This window comes from Bos indicus x Bos taurus, chromosome 19 (genome assembly GCF_003369695.1).
Source record: "Bos indicus x Bos taurus breed Angus x Brahman F1 hybrid chromosome 19, Bos_hybrid_MaternalHap_v2.0, whole genome shotgun sequence".
NCBI classification, from domain to species: Eukaryota; Metazoa; Chordata; class Mammalia; order Artiodactyla; family Bovidae; genus Bos; species Bos indicus x Bos taurus.
Genome location: NC_040094.1, coordinates 44,755,837 through 44,775,248, shown reverse-complemented (window position 1 = coordinate 44,775,248; position 19,412 = coordinate 44,755,837). Strand labels below are relative to the sequence as shown.

General features: G+C 51.3%; 1 protein-coding gene across 3 annotated transcripts in view; it reads left to right on the top strand.

Moving 5' to 3' along the window:
* Window positions 1–1,301: 1,301 nt before the first annotated feature.
* MPP3 (membrane palmitoylated protein 3) overlaps window positions 1,302–19,412 on the top strand; it is a 27,653-nt gene continuing 9,542 nt past the window's right edge. The window contains exons 1-12 of one of the 3 annotated variants that reach the window (XM_027517102.1): window positions 1,302–1,385; window positions 1,691–1,767; window positions 2,584–2,640; window positions 2,886–3,004; window positions 3,172–3,249; window positions 4,453–4,533; window positions 4,779–4,916; window positions 8,726–8,807; window positions 10,320–10,405; window positions 12,179–12,253; window positions 15,535–15,731; window positions 17,971–18,035. In XM_027517102.1, the coding sequence (XP_027372903.1) occupies window positions 2,616–2,640; window positions 2,886–3,004; window positions 3,172–3,249; window positions 4,453–4,533; window positions 4,779–4,916; window positions 8,726–8,807; window positions 10,320–10,405; window positions 12,179–12,253; window positions 15,535–15,731; window positions 17,971–18,035 (946 nt within the window). In that variant the 5' untranslated portion in view covers window positions 1,302–1,385; window positions 1,691–1,767; window positions 2,584–2,615. Of the gene's footprint in view, window positions 1,386–1,412; window positions 1,508–1,567; window positions 1,768–2,583; window positions 2,641–2,885; window positions 3,005–3,171; window positions 3,250–4,452; window positions 4,534–4,778; window positions 4,917–8,725; window positions 8,808–10,319; window positions 10,406–12,178; window positions 12,254–15,534; window positions 15,732–17,970; window positions 18,036–19,412 lie in introns of those variants that run through there. The other 2 variants (XM_027517103.1, XM_027517101.1) reach the window with 2 other exon arrangements.

The following is a 19,412-nucleotide window of genomic DNA, read 5'->3' as shown; positions in this document are numbered from 1 at the left end:
CTGACTAAGCATCCCTGGTAAAAACGTGTCTCAAGTAGTCTTTCCATACTCAAAGTGAGGTCCTAAGACAAGAAGCATCACATCACCTGGTAGCTTGTTAGAAATGCAGCATCTGGTGCCACGCCAGCCCTACACAACCCCCAGAGGATTTGTAATCACATTACATTTTGAGAAGCACTGGTGTAGATAATTTTTGAGGAAGGAGGGGAAATGTGATCATGACATCTTCTGCCACTGACAGCCTCCCCAGGCACCGCGGGCTGTGGGGGCCTTTGGATCCATTTCCTTTCCATGATGAAGCCCTAGACGGAGTCCTATGCTTAACCCCTGGGTCCACGCTCGGGGTACGTGCTGCGTGCTGGGGGCGCAGGGAGGGGGCTCAATGGCCCACTCCTCACTCTCGAATACGCACAACCACCTGCTCACTCATCCCGCAGCTCCTACCCTTTCCTCCAGACACGTCCTTTTCCCTGAGCCTCAGTTTTCCTCAATCACATAGCAGAAATAATAATGGTCTGTAGCTCAGGAGTTAATGCGATTCGAAGTGGTTTGAGGAGTATCTCGGGCACAGACACAGCGCAATAAAAGTCAGCGATCGTCAGGACTATTTCAGAGCAGGTCCCCCAGGAGAAGCCCCTGCACACGAGCCGCCGTTTCCCGGCAGATCCACCCCCGCCTACTACAGCCGGGCAGAATCGAGCCTTGCAGTCTTCCCGACTCGACTTCTCTCTCCTTTCTCCGCTCCCCCAGGGCCCCGCGCACCGATAAATCTTTCCCAGCATCGTTGTATTGTTACAGCGAGTTGCCCTGGCGTCTGACCGGTCCTCCTTTCCGGGCCTGGGAGTCTCTCAAATCCAGTATCCCTGCCTGGGTGCTCGCGGAACCCCCAGCCCCTGGCACAGCGCCTGGCACTTGGAAGGCGCGCAATAAATGTTTGCAAAATCGAAATCTGTGTTAAGCAAGCGTCCACCTTTCAGCACTCGGTTTGTGTGTGTGTGTCGGGGGTGGGGGGAGCGGGGGTGGGTAATGTGCGGGCGACGGGGGCGGAGGGAAGGTTGGCTGTGTGCCCTGGTTGGGGACACAAGGCAGGGAGCTCCTCGAGGCTCGGGTGGGAGGATACGGAGGAGGGGGTACAACGCAGGAGAGCGAAGCCCAGGCCGGCAGGGGACTGGCGGTGCCAGACGCGGCGGGCGCCCTCCGCCCCTCCCCCTCCCCCCGCGCGCCCCCTTCCTCCTCCTCCCCTCCACGCCTCGCCTCCTCCGGCTCCGCCACCCCCGCCCGCGCGGCCGCGGCAGGGAGGGGCCGGGAAGGCGGAGCCAGCGGCCGCCGAGGCTCCAGGCACCCGCGCGGCTCCGGGTCTGGAGCTGAGATCCCGGCTCGCCCAGGTAGGAACCGGCGCGGGCGATGGACCACGGACTCAGGCCCGTAAGGAGGGGAGGATGGGCTAAGACCCGCCTCTCCTGCACAGGCAGCCTCGCGGCCCAGGGAACCCCCCCGCCCCAGCTTGGTGAGAGCGGGGGTGGGGGGGACTCAGTCCCCGCCCCTCCGTCCCTGGCCTCCTCTCCGCGCCCACCCCCTCCTCCATGCGCACCGCTCCTTTCCTGCCGGCCCGCATCCTCCGAGACAGCCCCCAGCGTCCCCCAGGTCCTGCCTCGCCTTCTCCCAGCCGCGCTCCTTGTTGGTCCCACAGGTTCCTTCCCAAAGCGAGCCGGAGTCTGTGCTTGGCTGCCTGGGGGAGTTGGGGGCACAGCTCGAAGGAGCCAGAGGGTGAGTCTGGCGTAGGGGGGCGGGGCGGTGGCTGGAGGGCCGGGGACCATTCTTCTGCGTCTTGGTGTCCGCGGGACTCGGGCGGGCGCTGTGGGGCTGGCTCCATGTTTGCGGAATGAATGAATCATTACTCTTCCTTATCCCCTTCTGAAGGAGGACTTTTTGAGATCCACGTGCTGCAAAACACGTAGGGGGGCCTGCCGAGATAGGGCTCCCCCCGCCGGCATAGTAGACACGACTCTCCTCTCTCCACCTCCTCTTTACGCTCTATTTTGGGGGCAGGATCGCTTCTGGTTGGGGCTTGGGAATGGTGGGAAAGGAGGGGCTTGTAGGCCCAGCTAGGTACTTGTTGACAGTCAGGAGACTTGAGAGAAGCCCCTTAGAAGGCCACAGAGGAGGGGCGAGCTGTGAAGGACAGCACCCGCTGTCAGGCAGGGACCACTTCTCACCTGATACCCGCCTGGAAGGGCCAACGGAGTATAGATTCTGATCTACAATTTACTGAACGGCCCTCCCCACAGCCTCTGTTTCTTCATCAGGTGAATGGAAATATTAATGTCCGTTCCTCAGGGCTTTGAAGAGATTAAGAAAAATGTCATATGAAATCGCCAGGACAGTGCTTGACACATTGGGAGCACAAAGCAAGCTTGGTTTTCTTTCCTTCCTCTCTGAAAAAACTGAGTGGAGAATTTGTTCCCATCCCTTCTGTCCCCGAATTGGTCATGGACAGTCACAGTACATGTGTAATCACTGTTTGTTGATTGAATAAGCTTGCCAGAGTTTCACATCCCACCCCATCCCCTCTTTTTCTCCCAGAATCCACAGACAGAGATCTAAGCGGCACAGACATGCCGGTGCTGTCTGAGGACTCCGGTGAGTGTCTCCCGGGGCCGGGCCTGCCACAGTCCTGAAGACAAGAGCCTGCCCCAGCAACCTGGGGCAGCAAAGAAAGCAGCTGCTACCGGTGTTGGCTCGGAGCCCTGGGAATGAGAGCCGGGGGGGGAGAAAATGTGCCCCCGGCAGGGCTGACATACTGTTGGAAGGTCTGCTCGGGGTCCCGTGGGGCAGGAAGTAGCCACTGCATTGGCTCTACTGTGTTTTTCTCACTCCGTCCTCAGGTTTGCATGAAACTCTGGCACTACTGACGTCTCAGCTGAGACCTGACTCCAACCACAAGGAAGAGATGGGCTTTCTGAGGGATGTTTTCAGTGAAAAAAGCCTCAGTTATTTAATGAAGGTAAAGTCCTTTCTGCCCCAGGAAGGTCTTTGCCTTATGCTGCCCTCTGAATGACCTGGTCTGCAGCCCCAGGCATCCTCACAGCTGTGGGTGGGTTGTGTGACATCCAGGGTACATCTGGACAGTTGTCTTGGGAGACCCCAGCCTGAGTTCGGCTGTGTTTGCAGATTCACGAGAAGCTTCGCTATTACGAGAGGCAAAGTCCAACCCCCGTCCTGCACAGCGCTGTGGCCCTCGCCGAGGATGTAAGCCCCCAGTTTCTCCTTCTGGCCTCAGCCCCTCTCCCACCCCTAGCTGCTTGCCATTGCTTAGCAAGGGACCATCAGGGCTCAGGAGCCCCAAGGTGAAGAACGTCTCCTCCCCTTCACCTCTTCCCTGGGCCTCCTGATAGGCAGGGAGAAACTGGTGAGCCTTGGACAGGGCCAGGGGCCATGGCGACATGGTGACACCCACTTACTGTGTGTTCCCGAGAAAGTCAGTTTTCCCAGCTGTGATAAGAGCAGTTCCCAAACAGTTGAGGGCTGGCGACAAGAATAGGTCAAACATGCACACTGCATATCTGTGCTTTGTGAGGCCCGATGTGAAGTCCTGGGTCCAGGGACTTGCATCTTCTTGTTTTTTGTTGTTTTGGCTGCTCCTTAGTAGTTTGTGGGGTCCACCAGGGATTGAACCCTGGGCTTTGATCGCTGGGCCCCAGGCAGTGAAAATGCCGAGTCCTAGCCACTGAACTGCCAAGGAATTCCTAGGCTTCTTGTTTTTTAAAGGAATCCTTCCTTATTTCTTGTGGACCTGTCCTAGTTGATTACTGAAGCCAGTTTCTGAATAAAATCATGTCACCCCAGCAGATAGCCTAGCGAGGGATGGGGGCAGATTCCCTGCCTTTCTTGCCTGTGAGATGCCATTAGGAGCAGGTTAGGTTGTCAGGCTCCTAGGCGCAGCACTGCCTCTAATATTAGCTCTGTGACCCTAAACAAGTCATTCAACCTCTCTGAGCCCCAATTTCCTCATCTGGAAAATATGGTGAGGGTAGAGACAACAGAGCTAGATAAGCCCAGGTTCAAGTCCTGGTGGTGCCATTCACTACCTTGGGGACCTTGGGCAGAATATTTAATCTCTCTCATTTACTTCTCACCAGTGAAATGGCCAAATAATAGTACCTGCTCCATCTAGTTTGTTGTGAGAGTTAATCCATGTGAGGCAAACAGCACCCAGGAAAGCCTTCATAAATTAGCTCCCATTAGGATTAGCCTGTAGAGGCTTCTCATGCTCTCTGATCCCTGGAATGACTTCCCTGGGAGCCACAGATCTGGAGTGACTGAGGGTCCAACGCCCCCTGGTGCTGTAGTCGTGGCTGGGGGGCCCAGGGAGCAGGGTTTCCCCTTGGGTGACTCCCAGGAGGCTCGCAGCAACTGCAGCCATCTGTGGCCTTCTCTCTCCTTCCCCTGCAGGTGATGGAGGAGCTGCAGGCCGCCTCCGTGCACAGTGATGAGAGGGAGCTGCTCCAGCTGCTGTCCACCCCCCACCTCAGGGTAGTCACGCCACAGTCCCTGCCTACCCACGCATCTGTGTCTCCCGGGATGGGGATAGGAGGAGTGCTTGGCCATGAAACTGAGGAAAGGAGATTTCTGAGTTAGGGTTCCTCAGCCTAAGTGTCTGGGGAGGTCATCTCTCTGGCATGAGATCTGGGACCCTGAACCACTGCCCCCTGGCTAGGTCCCCTGGACCCCCATGTGCTTTGGAGGCTAGCCCTTCTGTTGTCTTGCTTTCATGATAGGCCATGCTCATGGTACACGACACAGTCGCTCAGAAGAATTTTGACCCCGTTCTTCCCCCTCTGCCCGATAATATCGATGAGGATTTTGATGAAGAATCGGTGAAGATTGTCCGCCTGGTGAAAAACAAAGAACCCTTGGTATGTGGTCCTCACCTCTCTTCCCCACGCTCTCCCTGTTTCCCACCCACCCACTGAGAAACCCAAGAAGGGACCCCCCCCACTGCAGTCTTTGGAGTAAATGATGGCAGCTTTGTCAAGGCCGCCACTAGTCCCTGTGACACCACTGTGTGCAGAGTACTCCTTTCTCTGGGTAGATTCAGCCTCCCTTTGCTGTGGCCAAGCTCCTTTGTGCAGTTGAGAACCTGTACAACTGTTCAGGGCAGCCCTGATCATCATGCTCTGAACAAGAGGTTGGCAAACTATGATGCAACAGCCAAACCCAAGCCAGTCAGTGTTTGTAAATGAAGTTTTTTTGGTGCCTGGCCATCCAGTTCATTTACATGTCTAGGGGCCCCGCCTTTACATGGCAATGGCAGACTCAGTGGAATCCGTGTTGCCTGCAAAGTGTAAAACATTTATACTTGATCCTTTCCAGAAAAAGTTGGCCAACCTCTATTTTGAATTCTGAGGAAACCCAGGGTAGCAGCCATTCTTCTTTGCAGCTGACAGATTGTTATCATTGGTCCCGGTTCAGCATTGATTTACCGAGCTAAGGGACAGATTTGTTTATTAGATGGAGGGAAGTAGCAGCAGTCCAGAGAATTGAGGGCGTGCCCTAGAGAATACCACAGCTGGCCTTCTTCACTGTCAACTTTCACCAAGTGACCTCAGATGAACCGCTTCTGCACACTGGCCAGAGTTCTCCTCTGCTTTTGATTCTTTACTTTCAAAATGGGGGCAGTCATCCATCTACTCGGGAAACACACCGTGAACCCTTCTGTGTGCCAGGCACCATGTTAGGTGCGGGCAGTTCAGAGAGGGTTAAGACTTCCATGGGGTTCCCCGGTGGCCCAGTGATTAAGACTCTGTCCTTCCAATGCAGGGGCTGTGGGTTCAATCCCTGGTTGGGGAACTAAGAGCCCACATGCTCCATGGCAAAGCCAAAAAAATTAACAGACTTAGTCATCACCCTCTGAAAGTTTATAGAAGGTAGTAACTGGGGTGTCCTGGAAGAGGTGATGCCCATGCTAAATTTTTTTTTAAAAAGAACAGAATTTTTCCAGAGGGAAGGGGGAGAAGAAGGGCATTCTACCAGTAGAACTGCATGAACAGAGCCATGGGAAGGTGAACGGCATGGTAGATTCAGGGAACTGGCCAAGTTGGAGGTCAAGTGTGACAGAGGTGAGGCCAGATCATTAGGAGAGCGTAAAGACTGGATTGTCACCCACAGTTGCTTGCCTGGACTCTGAAGGTAGTGGGGAGCCACTGAAGGGTTTTAAGTAAGAAATAAAATGGTCAGATTTTCAGTTTGAAAGATCATCTTGGCTATGAAGTAGAAAGTCACCTGGAGGGGGAAACAGAGGACTTATTTGAGAGTGGGGGCCAAATACATATGGTTCAGAGACAGAGCTTGACCTTGGTTTGTGGGAAGAGGGAAGAGGAATCCAAGAAATACATCAGAAATAAAATTAATGTCACTTTGTGACTGCCCCAGCTTGGGCAGGAATCTGAGGAGGCATCTTGGATATAAAGTGAAGGTGTCCAGCTGGGATGACAGGTGGGCAGTGGGACCATGATTCAAAAGGGGGAATAAAGAGAAACTTAGGATCCATTGAATTCAAGAGGCATGGGTGCCCGCAAGTGGAGATGTCCAGGAGATAAAGGCTTAGGTGTGTAGAGATGCGGACTTGGTAGCTGCCAGCATCCAGAAGGGGTTACAATCCCATCTGAGAGGCTGAGACCGCCTGGGTGAAGCGTGTATGGAAAGAGACAAGGAGAGGACACGGGCCAAGTGCTGGCCCTTTAATCAACATTTAAAAGACAGATATAGGAAGACTCAGCCAAGGAGACCAGTTGGTCACTGAGAAGTACCGTGAAAGAGGTGTCACCAGGGCCCAGGCTAAGAGAGCATTCCAGGGAAAGGGCAAATCAGAAGATCAGAGAGAGGAGACTGAGCGTGGCGATTGAGATGGCAGCTCGCGGGTCGCTGGTCCTTTTGCTTGTGCACTTGAGGCGGGCAGGGAGTGAGTCAGAGCAGATGCCTCTTTGAGAAGCTTGTTCCGAAGGAATGGAGACTGGCATCCACTGGATGGGGCTGCCACATTTTTAATGATGGGACAGGCTTGATAATATTTTTAGAACCAGGAGAAGGTGCCACTGGGGAGGGGGCATTGAGAATGCAGGAGAGGGAGGGAGGGAGATGGAGGGACCAGCCTATCCAGGAGGGTCCCCTCCTCTGACTTGGGGAAAAGGAGGAGAGGGTGGACAGAGATGCTGGCAAGTTTGATGGTCTGAGGGGCAAGAAGCCACAGGGTTCTTAGCTGCTGGTCTCTCTTTCCAGCAACATTCATTTTATGGACTTCAAATGAAGTCAGTGATAAAGCGTGCCAGTGTGTTTGCACTTACAGCCAATAATTAGTGGTTAGCATGTCTTGCCTGGAGAATCCCATGGACGGAGGAGCCTGGTGGGCTGTAGTCCGTGGGGTCACTAGGAGTCAGACACGACTGAGCGACTTCACTTTAACTTTTCACTTTCATGCATTGGAGAAGGAAATGGCAACCCACTCCAGTGTTCTTGTCTGGAGAATCCCAGGGATGGGGGAGCCTGGTGGGCTGCCGTCTATGGGGTCGCACAGAGTCGAACACGACTGAAGTGACTTAGCAGCAGCAGCAGCATGTATTGAACACTTGTGCTTAGTCACTCAGTTGTGCCTGACTCTTTGCAACCCCATGGACTGTAGCCTGCCAAGCATCTCTGTCCATTGGGATTCTCCAGGCAAGAATACTGGAGTGGGTCTCATTCAGGGCATCTTCTTGACCCAGGATCGAACCCAGGTCTCCCGCCTTGCAGGCAGATTCTTTACCGTCTGAGCCACGAGGGAAGCCCATGTATACTGGAGTGGGTACCCTGTCCCTTCTCCAGGGGATTTTCTCAATCCAGGAATTGAACCAAGGTCTCCTGCATTGCAGGCAGGTTTTTTACCAGCTGAGCTACCAGGGAAGCCCATATTGAGCACTTACTTTGTACTAAGTGCCTGGCCTGTGATATCTAATGTTAACCTTGCAACAACCCCAAGAGTCAAATGCTTTCCCACACCCCAGAGGAAACAGTCGCAGAGAAGATGAGGGGCTTCCTTGCTAACGGAAGGCCATTGTTCTTAGTAAATGACAGACTGGATTCAAACCCAGGGCCATTCAACTCCTGACTGCTGCCCTGCCCTGCCACAGCCCAGCCTGCCTGGTGCACGAGAGCTTGTTAGTGCCCTTCTCATCCTAGACATCATGTCTGCCGTGTTTTGGGGGCCAAGTCCTGGTCCAAAGCTCCGCCTGGGGCATAGTTGGTTCCCCTTGGCAACAACAGAAGGCCTGGTAACCCTGTGATTGGCTCAAGGCAGGTTGAGAATTTGCTGGCACGTATTCTCCTCATGATTAAATGTCTTTGCAAGAGGCAAGGGCTGTGATGTGATAGAGAAAACACTGCATTTGGCATCCCAGAAAGCTGGGTGACCTTGAAGGTGCTTACCTTCTCTGTGCCCCTGTCGCTTACCTGTCACATGAGGCTGTGACAGCATTACAGTCGTGCTTTGTTTAAAGTGCTGTGCTATACTAATTTGAGATGTTGGTTTTATTTTGTCCTCAGCATGGCAAGGTGCCTGCTGGGCTGTCCCCCCTGGGGTGGCAGAGGGAGAAACAGGGGTGGGAGGGGGAGGCTCTCTCTGGTCCAGAGAGTCAGAGTCTGAGATTTGGGGCTGCTTCTTAGGGGCCTGCCTGCTCTGTCTCTGATGCAGGGGGCCACCATCCGGCGGGATGAGCACTCAGGGGCTGTCGTGGTGGCCAGGATCATGCGAGGGGGCGCAGCAGACCGGAGCGGTGAGTGGCATCAATGCTGGCCTGGCCACGGTCATGGCCATGGTCCCCCCCAGCCTTCCTCCTTTGGTCATGGGTCTCCTTTCCTTCTCCCATTGGCTCACCTGTTCGGGATGTGCTTTACTTTCTGGGAGTCGGACTGGAATTCTCTTCTCCTTCCTAAGCCCAGTAGAAAATTTATTTGTTTGAAAATAGGTCAGGCATGGAGTCCTTTGAGGGTGATCAGGAGGGTTTGTGCATTGGCTTAGCCTGGGGATTGCGGTAGTTGAGCTTGGTAGGTAAATCCTAACTAGGGAGCAAGACACCCTTTCCTGACACCCCAGCTGCCTTAGCCAGCCTCAGTTACCATGGGAAGGGTGTTCATGTCCCTGATTTGTTTGAGTAGAAAACAAGTTAAGAATCACTGTTGTGAAACAGACTCACGGATTTAGAGAACAAACTTATGGTTACCTGAGAGGATGGGCAGGAGAGGGGATAGGAAGTCTGGGATTGACATGTAAACACTGCTGTATTTAAAATGGATAACCAACAAGGACCTACTGAATATAGATAGCACAGGAAACTCTGCTCAGTACTCTGTAATATCCTACGTGGGAAAAGAATTTGAAAAAGAATAGATACATGTATGTATGTAACTGAATCACTTTACTGTACACCTGAAACTGACAACATTGTTAATCAACTATACGCCAATATAAAATAAAAAATTAAAAGAAAAAGAATCTTTGGTGTGTGGAGGAACTAAGTTGGGAGGCAGATCTCCTGGTGTAGGGGAGTGTTGCCCCCAAAAGTCTGGGGACCATTGTGGTGGGAGCCCTAAGACCAGTGCCTCCCATTAACAAGCACGGAAATGGCCCGAGTGTCTTGTTAAAATGCAGATTCTGACTCAGCAGGTCTTGGGTGGGCCCAAGACTTCTGCAGCCCTTCCTGCGTCCTGGGTGATGCTTCTGCTTCTGGACTGGTGTCCATGTTGAGTGGCAAATAGGGCCCCATATGCAGAGTTGCTTATCATTAAAGCAGAAGCCAACAGACAGGTGTGTCTAACACTCCTGACTCCATCTTCTCTGGCGCCCTTCAGTTTTCATGTAAAATTGGAGAAGGATGTCCTTGGAGTTATGTCTGTACACCCAGGAAGGGGAAGAGTTAATGATATTTTTAAAGAAGCAGAGGTGACAGCAGAAAGAACATGGGCTTTCTATAGCCAAGTAACTGCATCTGTGCACTGGCTCCATTATTTCTTAGCAGTGTGGCCTTGGGCAAGCTGCATCACTTTTCTGAATCTCAGCTGACTGTTTGTAAACTGGAGGGTTTTGCCAGGCTGCTGTGAGGCTGTGATTTGAGGTGAGCCACCCAGCACACCTGGGGATAAGTTCATCCCAGTCCCATCCACTACCTTTAAGCCTTGAATCTCCCCTGCTTGGGTTCTGTAGGCAGGTGCCAGAGGTGCCTAAAACTTCGCGCTCTGGGAACCTTGGACCCCTTGCTGTGCTGACGGTCAGCCCCTGTGTCTCCTAGGCCTGGTCCACGTTGGAGACGAGCTCCGGGAAGTGAACGGGATCACAGTCCTGCACAAGCGGCCCGATGAGATTAGCCAGATTCTGGTCTGTGCCCTGCGTGAGCCGGGGGTGCCGTGGTTCTTCAGAGACCCAGAGCAGGGCACTTCCTGGAGCCGGGACTGATCTAGCCCAGTCTCCCTGTTTTCATGGGGAGACTGCAAGCCTGGTGACCTTACAGTGTGCCCTGCACTGGGGCGGGGGTGGAGGGTGTCGGGGACAGGAGGAAGGGAGTGCCCAGACCATCTGCCTCTCTCAGACCCTGTCTTCAGCACAGCCATCCTCCCTACCCCCAGCCTTGTTTCCTGAGGATCCTTCTAGAAGACCCTCTTGAAAGGGTCCCCTCTTCCAAAGAGCTGAGGAATATGGAGTAAAAGGCTGTAGTGCAGGAGAGCAAGGGCTTTGGGGTCAGCTGGTCCTGGGTTAGAATCTTGTCTCCATCACGTTACAATTGTGCAACCTTGGTGGTGGTGGTGGTTTAGTCACTAAGTTGTGTCTGATTCTTTCGTGACCCCATGGACTGTAGCCCACCAGGCTCCTCTGTCCATGGGATTTCCCAGGCAAGAATACTAGAGTGAGTTGCCATTTCCTTCTCCAGAGGATCTTCCCGACCCAGGGATTAAACCCAGGTCTCCTGCATTGGCAGGCAGATTCTTTACTAACTGAGCCACCAGGGGTGTCTTGTGTAACCTTGATGGACAAGTCATCAAATCATCAAGTTTTGATTTCCTTCCCTGTACAATAGGGGTAGGGATGGTTTCTCAACCAAGGCATAGTTATCATTAGGATGTAAACATCTGGAAGAGGGCATTGCACTTCACAACTGCGAGGGGATTCTAGGGTAGCCAGTGCTGGGATGGAAACAACCTTCTCAGTCCATTCTGGGAATGGAAGTCAAAACTGAAATTATAGAAAGCCCCTGTCATAGTTCTGACCTCTATAATCTTCAGGCATCCTCTTCCAGCATGACACTGTTTGCTAACTTTTAATGGTTTGGGGGGAGCGGAAATGGGATGAGATCTCAAGTTCGGAGGCTCACTCTTTAAGGCCCCCGCTATAGGGGACCCTGGTTGCAGGCAGACCCTTCAGTCTTTCTGCCCCCTCTCCTTTTCCCCTGGTTCTGGGCACCAGCCTCCATTTTCCAGAGTGAGGCGGGATCAGGGACAGCATTGGGTGAGATGTGCTTTAATGGGCCGACACGTGCTTCCCCATGGGCCCCCACGTGGGGTGCAGCATCTGTCTCTGGTAGAAGGGAGGGGGACCCGAGATTGGGGAAGATGGAGTGGCCTGAGACTGGGGAAGATGCAGGTCAACAGGGAAGTGCTGGTTGGGAACCAGCCCCAAATCAGGCAGGAAAGAGGAAAATGAAATTGAACGATGATATGAAAATAACCCAAGAGAAAAGAAGGGCAGTGCTTGGGGGCACTAGAGGTCAGAAGGGAGAGAGAGAGCTGTATCTGTTGTATGCATTGTTCTCAAGTTCTCATTTAAAATCTTCTGGGGACTTTCCTAGTGCTCCAGTGGTTAGGACTCCACGCCTTCAATTCTCCAGGGCCAAGGTTCAATCCCTGGTCAGGGAACTAAGATATTGCAAGCTGCGTGGTGTGGCCGAAAAAAAAAGAGAAAAGTGTTCTATCCCTTTGTCCCATAAAAATGCTTCAGTTAATTCATCTGGGTGCCACCACAGAAGGGCAGGTCATAGGGGAGGCTGCACGTCCAACTTTCCTTCTGCATGTGAGTTTCCAGATCTGGGAGGTAACATGTGATGTCCTGGAGGGTTAGACCTGGGAGATGATATGGTCATGTGCTGTCTCCTTTCAGGCACAATCCCAGGGATCCATCACCCTGAAAATCATCCCAGCCACCCAGGAGGAAGACCGCCTAAAGGACAGCAAGGTATGGCGGAGCTGAAGGCAAGGGAGTGGGCAAGGCGGGTGGTGGGGGTGGTGGGACTCCAGCCCTGTCTTTGAAACAGTCACTTGGGAAGAGATCATCCATCTGGTCCTCGGAGCAAGTGCTCGGTAGAGACCTGCAATTCAGTCACCAAGTGATTCATTTGTTTGTACCCCATCTCTTCTAAACAGGATTTGACGTAGCTTACTAATAAAAGACAAGAGTCTTCTAATTGAAGTAGAAAAGCCAGGCCATGAAGAGGAGGAGAAGATACCAAATGTTCCGGCTTCAGGCCCAATTAAGTAACTGCCATTTGTTTAATTCCTAGTGGAGCCTACCTTTGGTGGGCACCTGCTCTGTGCCAAGCGCCCTGCCAGATGCTGGAGACCAGGATGATTAGTAGCTTAGAGGTTGCCTGGTTCAGTAGGGGAGGCCGGGGACCCAGTGTCTCCTTGTTACGTGATAAGTGCTTCAGGAAAATTCTGTGCAGAGTTCTCAGTTCAGTCGCTCAGTTGTGTTTGACTCTTTGTGACCTATGGACTGCAGCAGAGTTCTAGGCACTTTCTTTTTCCCTTCACTGGGTCCTTGTTGCTGCATGTGGGCTTTCTCTGGTTGCAGTGAGCAGGGGCTGCTCCCTAGTTGTGTTCACGAACTTCCCATTACAATGGTTTCTCTTGTTGAAGAGCATGGGGCTCTAGGGCTCAGTAGTTGTGGCACATGGGCTTCCCAGACCGGGGATCGAACCCGTGTCCCTGCATTGGCAGGTGGATTCTTAACCACTGGACCACCAGGGAAGTCCCTAGGCACTTTGGAAGGTGGTACATAATAGGAGGTTTGGCAGTGAGCCTAGAAGAAGAGGGAGAAGAGAAGGGCAGGCAGAAAGGTCTGCATAAGCGGCGGCTCACAGACATGGCAGAGGAGTATGAGGTCCATGAGAAAGTGCATTGTGTGGGGCTCCAGGAGGAGGAAGGGGGTGTGCTGGTGAGGTGGGTTAAGGCTCTGTCTGAATGGCCTTGAATGCTTTGTTCAGAGTTTTGGCATTTGCCAGTGACCCCAGGAAACAGCAGAACAGGGTTGGGGAAGGGAAGGTAGCCAGTGCAACAAAGGGTGTCTTCTCAGCAAGTTACCACCGCAGACAACCAGAACTTAATCCTGCTTCAGAATTCGGCGTCCCCTGTAGACCATGCCTCCTCCATTCCTCCTAACAGCTGGGAGAGCTGGGGAGGATGGGAATCTAGATACCAGCTCTCACCAGGCTGTACCCCAGGGGTTAATTCCCAGCAGTTCCTCTCTGCTGGATTAGGGGAGAGCAGATCCCAGTGGCTGGAGGAAGTCATTAGGCAGTCAGGGTGGGGTGCACTGAAAAGGTGAGGCCCCCGGGGAATATGGGAAGGCACCCCACAGGCCAAGTAACAGCCTCAGAGGCAGTGAGAAGCTCCTAAAGGTATTTAGTTTTTTGGTGTTCTTTGCTTGTTTGGTTCTGAGAGGGAAGCGATGGATATCACATTTGTGTTTTACAAAGCTCCCTAGGGCAGTGAGTGGAGGAGGGTGGAGATGGGGTTCCAGGCACCTGGTAGGAGTCTGTTGTAAAAGCCCAGGTGAGAGATTGTTAAGCCCTGAGCTGACGTGGTGGTAGGGAGGATGGAAGAGGCATTACTCTGACTTCCCAGTAAACTTGGATCTGAACTTTCTGGCAGCCAAGGCAAAAAGGAGAACATAATGAATTACATACTTCTCTTGGAAGATGGAAGGAAGCATGCTGATTTTTTCAAGAAAACTAATTTTCCACCCCTACCTCCCAGAACCAGGAGCAGAAAAGATAGGGCATGAAAACACTTGGCATAGAGTAGATTTCAGTAAATATTTTGATGAATGGCAATTAACAGCAGACAATGTCTTTTATGGTTTTTTTTACGCAAATGAAGAAATCATCTTCATATGACGATTTCTTATTTGCACCTTCAGTTGAATCCCAGGGCACACATAATACCTGATGGAAGGTTGTTCTTCCTGGGACAAGCTGGTATGATCTCCATATGCAGCTTCTGCAGGTTCTAACTTGATACAGGAAGAGGATTTGGTTTTCCTGGAGGACAAAATGGGTAGCCTATCTCTTAGTCCATCCTTTCTGAATATTTTTCTTTTAGCTAGACGCTTGGTCAGGGCTGGCCGCCTTTTGAGTGCCTGGGAGCCTGGTGACATGTATGGCTAAATGAGGGTCCCTGTCCTCATAATATTAATATACGGCCAGAAAATTCATACTGTCGTCTAACTGAATCTCTTTTGCTTGGCACCTAAAGGATTTGGATTTGTCTAAGGAAAACCTCTGGCCTTTTTTCCCCCCTATTTGTTGTTGAAGCAATGGGCCATAATGATTTGGAAGTAGGAATAAATAAATCCATGCCACTGAATTATAGAAGAGAATGAAGAAATGGGACCAAATGCTGTTCCCATCCTGTTCTCTAGAGGGATGGCTTCTGGGTACAGAAGAGAGCTGGGGGTTGGCCAAGTATGTGACTGATGAGACAGGGCTGAGCTGTCAAAGACATGACTGTCAATTACCCACTGAAAAGTGATGATGAAGAATTGGTAACAGTAGTTTCATTGATATTTATGTTCTTATCAAAACATCTAGACTACTTATTTAACAGATGGCTGCTGACATCATTAGCGGCAGTTAGCATATCAGAAATAACATTTGAGTTAGAAATTGTGCTTGCCTTTGCTTTTTTGCTCCCAAGACTAATGGTTGCTTTGTGTAGGCTGAGAGGCTATTGTAAGGTTAATAAGAAGATGTTTAGGTTGGAAAGGGAAATCCGTGAATCGTTTTCTGATTCTTTCTTTTTTAAATAGCTTAGCAAGTTGATGTTTTTTAAAGCATTTATTTATTTATTTGACTGCACCGGGTCCCAACTGCAGCGATCGGGATCCTCCTTCCTCTCTGCAGCCTCATGCAGGAACTTTAGTTGTGGCAGGTGAACTCCTAGCTGCAGCGTGGAGAATCTAGTTCCCTGACCAGGGATCGAACCCGGGCCCCTTGCATTTGGGAGAGTGGAGTCTTAACCACTTTACCACCAAGGAAGTCCCCATTTTTTTGATTCTTGATGGATTTCCCTTAAAAATGATTGAAGAACAGTAAGAAAATAGGTGTGGTGGGTTTCTGATTAGTCTTCTATTCTTGACACTGCTTGTTCTTCCTAATTGTGAACAGCCTTCTTCAGCTTTCCATGTGGCATAGACACGTCAGTGCTTTCAGGCCGTCTCACCTAGCTCCTCCCCTGCAGGTGTTCATGAGGGCCCTCTTCCACTACAACCCTCGGGAAGACCGGGCCATTCCCTGCCAGGAGGCAGGACTGCCCTTCCAGCGCAGGCAGGTCCTGGAGGTGGTGAGTCAGGATGATCCCACGTGGTGGCAGGCCAAGCGAGTGGGGGACACCAACCTTCGAGCTGGCCTCATCCCTTCCAAGCAGTTCCAGGAAAGGTGGGTCTGGGGCGTGTTGTAAGGGGGTGTGGTTCTAAAGTGGCTGGAGGCGTAAGTACATGGCAGAGCCCCAAATCTCTGCTAGCAAACCCCGGGGTGGGGGTGCCCATGGAGTGGCCTTCTGTAAGCAAAGTACCAATTGTGCCTATGTTGGTTCTTCTCTCGTCATCAGTAGTGATGGCTATTTGAGATTTTAGTCAGTGTATATAAATCTGTACTATATTAAATTAATGTATATTTTATAATGCCTACTTGGGCAAGTTGAAAAATAAAATGTAAAAATACAGGAGAGGAGGATAAGGAAAAGAAAATTACCCAGTCTCACCACTATCTAAACAGCATAATTTCTTTCTTTCTTGTGCCTGTTATGTGAGTGGTGTATATAGAATTTGAGGTCTCGCCTTTTCTTTTTTTTGGTAACTTAACATTTTGACATGAGCATTTCTAACATTACTATAGAATAATAGTATTTATTCCATACTATTAATTAATAGTGAAGAGTGTCAAAGTGAAAGTCACTCAGTCGTATCCGACTCTTTGAGACCCCGTGGACTATGTAGCCTGCCAGGCTCCTCTGTCCATGGAATTCTCTAGGCAAGAATACTGGAATTGCCATTCCCTTCTCTAGGGGATCTTCCCAACCCAGGGATCAAACCCAGGTCTCCCACATTGCAGGTGGATTCTTTACCATCTGAGCCACCAGGGAAGCCCAATTAATTGCAATATAATATTAATTAATGGTAATATAATATTTCATCAGGAGATGTACTATTTATTCACAGGCAGCAACTATGGTTTCTGCCCTGCAGGAGCTGACAGTTTAGCTGAAAAGTCACAAGTGGTTCAGACGAACACTTCATATAAATGTGATGGGTGTGAGGGTGGAGGATACCAGGTCTTAGCAGGAGCACTGGCCCTAGTCAGGGCTAGCATGAAAGGCTTCAGGGAAGAAAGGTCATACCTCAAGTGATTTCTCTTCTTCCCTGTGGCTGTACTTTGAAGCTCTCTTCAATGTTTCACTGCTACAAGGCTGTAATAATTATCTTGCATATAGTCTGGTCCTCACATTTCAAATTGATTCCTTAGGCTAGATTTCCAAAAGTGTAAACCCTGAGGGTGTGGCATTTATGCCTGCAATGCCTCTCCTGAGATTTGTAGCCCTCTTCCATTTTAGGGGTGTGGAATGACGCTGTATCTACAAACCTCAGGATTCATCCATTTCAGTGGCTCTCCTGGTGTGGTTCCCAGGTGTATTAGCATTCCCTAGGAATTTGTTAGAAAAGCCAGTCCCTGCCTGGGCCCTGCCCCAGATCTGCTAAATCAGAGACCCCAGGGCCAGAGTCTGAGCTCTATGTTCTAACAGATATTCCAGGTGATTCTGAGGGGCTGGGGTTTGAAGACTGCTGGTCTGTTTCCTCAGGGCAGCCTCAGACCCAACTGCATCTTTGGCTTCACAGGTTGTGGGGGAAGGTGCTCTAGCTGCATTTAATTGTGGAAATCTAGATACCTCCAGGAGCCCTGGGTATCAGCTCAGAGATGAGGCCTTGGAAGCTGCTTCTAAAGTGCCAGGCTGTGTCTGAGGCTATGGGGCTCTTCTGTTTGATGGTCGCCTTCCTCATCCTGTTTGCCATGTGAGGCTCCGTGGAAGTCACCTACCCACCCCTGCTGCTTCGACTCCAGGCCATGCCCGGTGCTGGAGTGTGCTAACCTTTACCATTAAACACAATGTTTCTCTAAAAATAAATAAATAAATAAAGTGCCAGGCTGAGCTCTCCACTGGGCTGGGGAGAGGGTGGTTAGGGCATTAAATTAGAGTCACTTTCACCCTCGACTTCTCCTAAGAGTCATTCTGCTCTTTTCCGGCTTCCTCAGAGATGGAGAGGCCGGGTGACTATGGAGAAGGGGCTTCCTTTCCTTGAGAATCAGCTTTGGGAAAGTAACAACCAACCACTGACCATGGATACTGGGCTCTGCCCCCTCTGTGTGTGAATGACCATCTTAGGCTGGGCAAGCATCTCTCAGAGCAAGAAACTTAGTTTTTTCCTCACGAACCGGTGAGCACCTGTGCAAATGTCCCTCTGCACTGGAACTCAGTGTGAAGCCAGGAGGCCCTTGGAGTGCCAGGCTGTACCCCACTGTGGGATCTAGGCCTTGGTTTCCTTGAGTTTTCCAGAAGGTTCCCTCTGACTGGTTCTCTCGTCCAGCTCATTGGCCTGCCCATCTCCTTTTGTCCCCATAGGCGACTGAACTACCGGAGAGCCACAGGCACCCTGCCGAGTCCCCAGAGCCTCAAGAAGCCCCCCTGTGAGTAGTCTGGCAGGATGGCGCTTCAGGGAAGCAGTTCAGGGAGGAGCTGGGGTTAGGACCCTAGGACCCTGGGACGTCATGTGGGGAAGAAGCAAGCGCTAGGCTGGAGCGGGTACTCCTGTCTGAGCTCTGAGGCTTCCTGAGGGAGGAGGGGCTGGGGAGAGGGGTCAGGAGGAGAAATGGGGGTAGGTGGTGGGGAGCTATTCCCTGGAGAGGAGCTACTATATTGGGGGCCCATAGATAACACTGCAGGGCATGATGATGTCGCTTCCAGAATCGTGTGCAGATCGTGGGTGTTGTGTTGTGTCTGTGAGAGGCTCCACGGCTTTCCTTAGATCCCCAAGGGGTCCCCTGACCTTGACAACATAAGAACCACTGATGCTGGAAGGGGTTAGAGATGGCTGTGAGTGATCTCACGCCTCTGTGTTAGCAGCCAGATTTGGTAAATAAAAGAAAAGGACTCCCAATTAAATTCAAATTTCAGATAAACAATGAATCAGTTTTTAATATAAGTATATCCCATGCAATATTTGGGACATTCTCATGTAAACACGGCTACATTTAAAATGGTTAACCAACAAGGACCTGTTATATAGCACATGGAACTCTGCTTAACGTTGTGTGGCAGCCTGGATGCGGTGGTGGGGGAGTTTGGGGGAGAATGGCTACGTGTATATGTATGGCTGAGTCCCTTCGCTGTTTACCTGAAACTACCACAACATTGTTAATCAGCTAGACCCCAAAACAAAATAAAAACTTTAAAGCTTGGAAAAAGAAAGAAAGTAATTTGGGACATACTTATACTAAGGAATTATTTATTGTTTATCTGAAATTCACATTTAACTTAGTGTCTTGAATTTTACCTGGGAATTTTACTCTGTGCAGCCCTTACCTTTTACAAAACACTTTCACTTACCTTCTTGCCTTGTAATTGTCACAACAGCTCTGGTTCATAGTGGAGTCAGGGTCATCCTTTTTTCCAAGATAGTTAAACAGAGGCTCATGAGGTCAAGGAAGTGGGGTTGGGAACAGGGTTCCAGAGCCCCCTGGTTAGAGCCCTTGGTGGTGAAGAAACGTCAGGGGATGGCCTCTCTAGCCTGGGGTCAAGAGTGGGGCTCGGAACCAAGTTGGGGGGTTAGAACCACACCAGGTGACTGGAGCGCAGCTGGCCGGCTGCCCTGCTCCGTGCTCTGCCATCACCTGCATCTGTGCTCACCCAGGCGAGTCTCAAACCCCAGAAAAGCGGGAGCAGGTCCCGGTCTGCCGCAGACACCCTTTAGCGAGCTGCTCCCTGGGCTGTGTGGCTGCCTTTCCAGACTTGCTCTCAAGTCGGAGGGGCTGCTGAGTACGTTGGCCCTGAGGCTGCTTACTTAT